This window comes from Coccinella septempunctata, chromosome 7 (genome assembly GCF_907165205.1).
Source record: "Coccinella septempunctata chromosome 7, icCocSept1.1, whole genome shotgun sequence".
Lineage (NCBI taxonomy): Eukaryota > Metazoa > Arthropoda > Insecta > Coleoptera > Coccinellidae > Coccinella > Coccinella septempunctata.
The window spans coordinates 31,303,876-31,312,948 of NC_058195.1; the positions used below are offsets into that span (position 1 = coordinate 31,303,876).

Genomic DNA, 9,073 nt, shown 5'->3' on the forward strand with positions numbered 1-9,073 from the left:
AATGCGGTGTGCTTCATCTCTTATGGGATTCGAATAAATTTCCTCTTTTCAAAAAACCCCAGTAAAAAATTCCAGAGGATTTAAGTCTGGTGAATCATTGAATCGCATCACATCATATCGATGTTCGAGAGTTCTTTAGGCAAAGAAAAAGAAATAATAAAACTCATTCAGTGAATTAGCATCTTAATAACATTTTGTTGATTTGTTGATTGATTATTTTCAGCAGGAAGTGCAAAATTAAAGTATTTATGGAAAAGGTGAGAAAAGCAGTTTTTCATAGAAATGTTCCATTCTCGATAAACATTCAAATATCTTTTTTCGTGACGAAGGTTATCACCTGTATTTTACCTTTTCGGAATCCTCACAGAATAGGCAACATTTCAACGTAATATGCAGAAAAGGTCTAGTGTCTTTTTTTTATACCACGTCAGATAGAATTCAGCACAAAAAAACACTTCCTTCAGAACATGAATTTCAATTTTTTTTTCCAGAATCCCTGTATAATATTTCGTGGTATTTTTCATTGCATGAATTGGAGTAACCATTCAACAAAATTTACGGAAAAAAACTGATACGAAAAGTATTTAATTGTAGCTTCCGCAAGAGAGAAAGCAGTTTAAGTGAAAAAATTCAACATTTTCATAAAACATCAAATATCTCGAAAACTGTGAGACTTTCATATGAACGATTTTTTCACATCAGGTAGAGTACATTCTGATCTACTTTCCGTTTTAGTTTGACGTGGTCTTTACGGGACACCCTGTATAAACCTTGCCCTTACAATAATAAACAAAACAAATAAAGCATTTTGAAGTAAACCATAAATCCTCTTTTATTAATATATAGATTATCTTTTAGTCTATGTTTTTTTTTTCATTCACTGCTAATTTAGGCTTTTTTCAATCGTTCATTCCGGGGAAATTCTGCTCAATAAAACTGAGGAAATATATTATAAAGTCTGTTTATTAAAATATAGTATATATTTACATAACATCATAAATATAATTATAATTTTTCAGATTTACAATACATTACTCATAAAATAACAAAAAACAATTTTAGTCGATCCTTTTCGCTAATATGTACAAATTTATTATTCTATAGTTCAATTTATACACCTTAAACTATATCACCTCTTTTATAAAATAAAAGATAAGGAACTCTGTCTCCATGCGGTTTCAAAACACTTTCCACTGACACTGACCTCACTTTTGCATCGTCAAACCTCAACCAAGTATGATGTCCAGAATGGAACGCGTCCGCCACATAGTGTCCCTTGCTGGCCTCTTTACCTTCATGGTAAACGACAGCGAAAAGCTTGTACTGTTTCTCTGAAGAACTGCTAGGTTTTCCCGACAGGATCTTGGAATCAACCTGGAGGTCGATGGGGAACTCCACCTTCTTCATAATCTTCGTGCAACCGTTCCCATTGTAACGGAAACATTGCAGATGGAGGACAAGAACAGCCGGCAGTTTCTCGATCAGCACCTGCTGCCACGCTTCCACCTTTTGATTCGTCTTGGCCGAAGTTATTCCTTCAAGTTGATTCTTTATCGTCAGCTGTTCCAGGGCTTCCGTGATGGTTTTGGCCGTCCTGATGTTCAGCTGAAGAGTCAGGAACGGCTGTATGTTTTCTGTGGATTCATCTCCCGTTTTGTGGATCTTTGAACACAAGAGTCCGCCGAATATGTCGCTGATTGGAGTTTTGTCGAATTGAACCTTTCTCGTGATGTTACGCTTGTTCTTTGGTCCCATTTGTTTCCAGTCTTCGGAGTCGTGATTCATTTCTATTTTGTTCTCAGTTTTGCAGGATTCGATTATCTGAAAGGACAAAAAAAGTTGTGAGATACGACAAGCAATAATATTTTGAATGTAATAATGTGAACTTATGCCAAACACCACGTACATTCGAATAATAAAAGAAGAGAAGGAAATACTTGACTAAGTTTCACAATTTTAATTGAACTATTTGTTGCAATTAAAAAATATTGATCTTAAATTCATCATTTTCATTCTCAAAATTCAATTCAGCATTCATTTAAACTGCAATTTAATTGTGAGGAGTTTTAAAAGACTATAGTTGAGTTCACTTTGGAGGTAGAGGAAGTTTGTATTTCTTAAATATTCAGATTAAAAGAGTGAATGAATCGATGTCGATACAAGAGGATGTATTGATATCTAGTTAGCATAGACCAGTTCCATGCATAAAAAATTATTGCGTTACCATAGCAACGAACAAAATAACTCATCAGAAGTGTCAGTGTGAAGTTTGAAGTCAAAAAAGTAAACCAGAGTTACGCAATAAATCAAAAGAAAGAAGATGTCCACCGAAATTGTGAAAATCGAAAAATTTGAGTATCGAGCCATCGTCAAGTACGTGTATTTAAAATGGTTACGGGGTAAGCAGATTTTCGAAGATATGCTTAATATCCTTGATGATCAATGTCCTCCGTATGCGACCATGAAAAATTGGACTGCAAGCTTCAAAAGAGGTAAATTTTCCATTGAAGATGATGACCGATCGGGAAAGACAGTTTATGTGTGAGTCTCCGAGAATATCGATGCAGTTCATGACATGATTTTATCAGACCGTCGAATTAGGCTAAAACGGATATCTGAAGCACTGAATATTTCATGCGAACGCGTTCATCATATAGTTTACGTCAATTTGGACGTGAGAAAAATTGCTGCAAAATGGATCCCCAAATGTTTGAATGTTGACCTAAAGCGTGCGAGGGTAAAAGCATCGCGTTCGATCTGTGCTCGATTTGAAAACGATGTAGAATTCTTAAACCTAATTGTTACTATGGATGAGATTTGGGTACATTTCTACGATCCAGAAACGAAGCAAAAATCGATGAAATGGCAAAACTCTGGTTCTTCAAGACCCAAAATCGTCCAAAAATCGGCAAGAAAAGTTCTTGTTTCAGTTTTTTGGGATTGGCATGGAGTAACCATGATTGATTTTTTGGATAAGGGTAGAACTATAACCGGAGATTACTATTAGACATTTCTGACCATTCTACGGGAAAAAATTGAGGAGAAAAAACCCGGAAAGCTATCCAAAGGTGTTTTGTTTTTGCAGGACAACGTCCCTGCACACAAATCTAATAATGCCATGAAAAAAATCCGTGATCAAGAGTTTGAATTACTAGAACACCCCCTTTATTCACCAGATTTGGCTCCATCCGACTATCATCTCTTTCCTCAACAGAAAGAACGTTTTAAAGGTCATAAATTTTCTTTCAACGAGGAGGTTATAAAAGCTGTAGAGTTCTGGTTTTGAGAGCAAGAAGAAACATCTTTTTGAAAGGTCTAGAGACGTTGCAGGTTCTTTGTAATAAATGCATATCCAATTAAGAGGAGAGTATGTTGATTAATAAAATATTTTGACATTGAAATTTTGTTTGGTTCTATAGTAGACTAAGAATTTTTCAATATATCCTCGTATGTACCAATAAGAAGAATTTAAGATGAATATTTTTCAATGGTAAAGATCTATTCTGCAGATTGAATCAACAACTGGTTTCTCTAATCTCTGTATAACTCCCAACCACTTCGTAGATTTCTATCATGTAAAATTTGTACATAAAGGTGATAAAGGTAAACGTTTAGATCTTTGAAAATTCCTAGAAATATCCTCAGCCCAAAAACAAAGTATACCAATTGTAAACGATCAATTAAATTTTAGCCTATCTCCGATTTCAACATGAGTTTAATGATATGAAACCGGAAACACGCGTATCAACAAATATCTTAATTAAAAATTGCGAAACCGAGTCAAGTGTTCTAGTTCATCATGTTTAACCAAGAGTCATGCGATTAATCAATAATTTCGACTACTTACATTCATCATTTCGTCCTTCAGTCCGTTCAGCAGTAGACCCAAAAATTCCTCAGCGTCCTCTTGACGTCCCTCGACAAGAAACGAGTCGCTTCTGGTATCATTCAGGATGGTGTAGATCGAAGAGGCTTCGATCGAGTCGCCGCAGGAGAAGTCGAAACTCCCCTGTTTCTTCTTGTTCCTTTTCGATATACGGTTTAGGTAGGAATCGGGCAGCTTCTCGAAATTATTGATGAATTTGCACCTGGAAGATTTCAAATTGATTTAGATGCTGTCAAAGCGAAGGATTGTTATAAAACTTACATGTTCTTTATGATGGGTGGTAGGCCGTGTCCATTCTCCGTCAAATTCTTCGAAAGTTCTATCAGCAGATTGCATAAAGGTGGGCAGGCCAGCAAAGCTTGTAAAATCGAATTGATGTAGCAATAATTGCTCCTATTGATTAAGCCTCTTGGTTGTAGATTAGCACTTTTTCCATCAATTTCGAAGTTCGATAGAAATTCTGGAAATAAAATGAAATGTTGAGTAACAAATATAGAAAAAGTTTATTGATATCACAACAAAAATAATTGATTCTTCAACTCAAACAACTGACTATGTAAAACCTAAACGTTTTTCTACTCAAAAAATTTAATCAAAGTCTCTTCAACAACTAACCTGCTAGTCTGTGAGTGGCTGGATCAATAGTTCTGCTTTTTTCAACAGTGTCCAACGATTTAACTTTCTCATCACTGCGTTCAGTCACTAACTCTCCATTTGTCGTGGGTTCCTCTTTCTTGAAGAGACTCGTCCATGATTTCTTCGCCCATACGTTTACAGGTTCATTAACATCTGATTTGACTCCATTTTTTTTCACATCACACGTCTGGACCTTCACAGGCTTATTCTTCATTTCTTCAGTCTTGTTCGAGGATGTTGCCACAATATTTTCAACTTTAACAGGCATCACTTCGGTATTACTTTCGATCAGGTTCGATATTGGGGCACTCGGTGAATTGCGAAGTTCTTCCGCAATTTCATTGGAGGGAACTGTTTCTTTGTCAGCCGTTGTAGAAACTTGTGTGGGAATGAAATGATCCGTCTTAGAAGTGGGTGTATCAACAGATATAGCATTGTCGTATGAGATCAGTGTTTCTTCATCAACGTCTGATGGCTTCTTACATTCGACTGCTGCATTTGGTTTTCTGTGTAATTTTTCTGAAAATAAGTCGATTATTAAATTTCTAGTTACAACAAATCTTTCTTGGACTACATTTGCAAGGATATTATTATTGAAAAATACATCACAATACTCACTTTGGGGAGATTTCTTCTTGAGAGTCCAAGGCAAGGAGATTCTTTGAGGGGTATCGGACAGACAAGAATTTATGTGACGAATCTCGTCCACTTCCAACCCTGTTATATCTAAAAACTGCATATTCTGAAAATAAAATTAATATTAATGTCATTTCAGATATTGAAGTTGATATAATGTTATATTCAAAGTGCTGAAAATATCTTTGAACTTCTAGAGATACTACCATATAGGTACATGATCATTTTCAAATAAAAAAATAACACATACCTGTTTGAAACAGAAAATCTGAACAACAAACAAATTATTGAATAGCAACCAACTGACTAGAGATAAAAAAAAAGAATTACTTACATCCATAACTTGAAAATTCATCAATCATCAATCACAACACTGTAATATCACCTTAAAGTTCGTTTATAATATTCGAAAACTTGCGAGTATTCAAACAGTCTAAACAATCTTAACACCATTAAGGTTAACTCAACTGACTGACCGAAAAATGACTGCTAGGTTATATAGCACGCTACCGTTTCTACCTTTCTACCTAATTTCGTCGTTTCTGACCAATGGCATCATGCTTCTACCTGGGGTTGGGACCGCCCCCTTGCGCACAATTTGGAAATCTGACTACTTTTCGATTTCAAATGTTGTTATTCTATATTTGATAATAGATATTACAATATCTATTTCTTCAGTTAAAAGCGCATACTGATATTTTTCTAGAAAAATTGAGTTTTATTTCATCTAATTTTTGTATTTTCGTTTTCGTCACAAATCATTTTTATTATTTTATCGCGTAAAATTCAAAAATGGAACATACCGGAACTCTTCTAAGATGTAAGTTTCGTCGAAGAAAAGGAATCATTTCAATGAAATCTAATTCTTCAATATTTATCATATTCTTTTCTATTTGACTCAAACGTTATGCCCTGAACTTTTTTTGCCTGTTGGATTAGTGGATAGGTACTCTTAATTTTTTCGAAACAATTTAAGGCCTAAAATGAATAGTTGAATTGTGTGAAATTTGCAGTTTTCCATATTTTTTTAAATCTATACAGGGTAAGTCTTTAACTCGTACAATAATTTCATAAGTAGATTCTTGAGTTAAAAAAACGCTCTTTTCCCATATCATTTTTTTCGATTCGACCCTGATGAATAGATTTAGTAATTTTGAATTTTCATAAGGAGATAGGTGATCTAATAACTCAATTTGGGTTATTAGTTTACTGGTGACACATCTGTATATCTTCTAAAAAGAGTTGTAATCAGCCAAAGTACCCAATTTTTAAAAATTCACAGATACTTTTCAATTTTTCAACATCAAATTAATCGAAAACGTCGCATTATGAGAGAAAATATGAAGAACACTTTCATATTACAAAACTTTCGTCAAACTTAGTTTCAAGCGTTTAATTCTTTTTTTTGGTATTTTTCATGGTACGTAATGTTTAAATTAAAAAAACTGGAAGACGGGGGGTGATATCTTGTGTTCGAAAAGATTAGGTAACTAATCTTAAATCCTCATACTTCTAAGTAGTAAAAACAATTGAATATAAAAACTTAAGAGTTTAAAATAATAGGTAGGTATACAGGGTGTCCAAAAACTAGTGAATCAAACGTCATACCACGATAGAGTAGATCAAATATTGAATGGCACCAACATTAGTTGAGCGAAAATGTACCGTTTCTGAAATAAACCTAACCTAAAGTTGCTGATTTTCAATCACAAGGCCAATTTGTGGAAGGATAGCGTTTTTTTCCCATATTATCACCCCTATAGAGGGGGTTTATCTTGAGTAATGAAAATCATGTAAAAAAAACAATTGTTTTAATTTAGATTTACTTAGGTTATTGATCAACTACTTGAAATAATTTCAATAAGGGGAGATAAAACAATAAACTTAGTTCAGTTTAGTTTATTGACTAAAATTCCTCAAAAATTTACAAGAAATGAAGGACCCAAAGGAGGCATAAATGCCATCTTAGTTCAATATAATTTAAAATCGATATCCTTCTTCATAAACTGGCCCTGTGATCAAGAAAAATATTTCGAAAATCGACAACTTTAGGTATTTTAATAAAATTCTGATTATTTTGGAAACGGTGCATTTTCGTTGAACTAATGTTGGTGTCATTCGATAATATTTGGTCTACTCTATCGTGGTGTGACGTTTGATTCACTAGATAGATAGATATATAGATAACTTTATTTTCACATCACTGCAGCTCAACAAAGATACAAATGAAAAGAAAATACGTCACATTCAAAATTTGAACTAATCTAAAAACACAATATATAGGTAACAAACATATTCATCTCAATCTGTAACATGCTGAAAAAAATTCTTCAATGCTATATGGTTCTTTTCTCAAAATTAAGGACAATATGGTTTTTTAAAAGACTACAAAATTTCTCTCTTTCCTGATATTCGTTGGAAGGCAGTTGAAAAACCTTATTGAGCAATAAAATGCAGTTTTTTAGGTCATAGGTAATCTATGACTTGGATAGATTACAGAGTTTATTCTCCTAGTTTTGTTGTCGTTTCTATATTTAACGAATAGTTTTTGGACACCCTGTATATTATATCATGAAAAATGATTTTGAACAGTCAACTAATCTGAAGGATACGTAATTGAACAGTTTATTCAGGCACCTATATTACTCGTAAGCTTAACATCTTCATTATCGATTTCTCTGAAGGAACCCTTTTGCCCTTCATAAAATCAAACAATATTGTTCCATAACTCATTTCTTTTGAAAAGCATGTCTTTTCAGACTTAACGTTTTATTATTTTTCTGAATTCTATTTCTTATCGATATTCATAATTACACCACATCCCTTTTGAAAATGGTCATTCTCCGAAGGGTTTGTATCCCTTTACCGCCGTTAATCGGAACTATTACCTACCTACCCATTTTCTAAGAAATTTCAATGAACGGATTATACAGATAAAAAAGTCTTAATTCATTTCCCAATATTTCGGTCAAGAAAGTTAATATGGGTGAACTTAAACATTATTGAGGATAAATTCAGATGCATACCACCCGACGATATGAATATCGACAAGTGTTACGATCTGAATTGAGCTAGCCAATTTGCCATCGTCAAGGCCCCAAATGGAGTACGCTCCACCGAAGAAAAGCAGATGCTGACCATGGTTTCGACCTCATTTGGCCTCATCAGAGCAACACAGCATTTTTCCACGGTGGAGAACGAAAGTTTTAAATCAGCATTTCAGTATTTTGAAAATGGTTCATTTCTCTTCTTCCACATAAGATTCGGTGAAATCCTGAATTTTACTTCCATTTAATGTGTCTTGTTTCGTTCAAAACCTTCCCGAGAGAATATAAAAAAAAAGTTATACAGTCAATGTAGAGTAAACTTTCATTAAAATTGAGATTTTCAGAAAAAACAGTTTTTAACTCAAATATTTCGGGTCTTTTTCAATGATAAATCACAGCGAATGTTTTTCCAAAAAGTTTGTTGTCCATTTCTATTCAAGATATTCACTAAGATTCAATTCGAAGTCCTCCAACATATGAAACACAATGGATAATAGAAAAATATTCATTATTCATGAGATAATAAAATTTTTTGTCACTATTCATTTTCTTGATGAGAGAGAAAACTCATGATAATTTTCTTGAGAAATATGCTATTTACAATAGTTTTATTCCTTTTCCAGTTTTAAACTTTCGCAATTCTTGGTCATTAGAAGGCTAAGGAGTTTATTACATACTAGCTGACCCGGCAAACCTTGTTTTGCCATTTAAATTATTTCTAGGGTAGATAATAATAACTAACTCATCGTGATTGTGTGACAATGTGGCATACGAAAACCTATAAGTACTCTATGATTGCTCGATTGGTCGTAAGAAAAAGGAATGCCTTTTTTTCTGTTCTGTACAATTTTTTTTCAGAATATTTAGT

At 33.7% G+C, this 9,073-nt stretch overlaps 1 protein-coding gene across 1 annotated transcript; it reads right to left on the reverse strand.

Annotated features, from left to right (window-relative positions):
- Positions 1-945: 945 nt before the first annotated feature.
- Positions 946-5,985, reverse strand: LOC123317997 (ubiquitin carboxyl-terminal hydrolase 10-like). Its single transcript, XM_044904646.1, has 6 exons — positions 5,493-5,985; positions 5,141-5,264; positions 4,502-5,041; positions 4,148-4,346; positions 3,848-4,088; positions 946-1,821 (listed from the first exon to the last, which is right to left on the reverse strand). Exons 1-6 carry the CDS (start codon positions 5,511-5,513, stop codon positions 1,120-1,122), a joined length of 1,827 nt encoding a protein of 608 aa, XP_044760581.1. The 5' UTR covers positions 5,514-5,985; the 3' UTR covers positions 946-1,119.
- Positions 5,986-9,073: the final 3,088 nt, after the last annotated feature.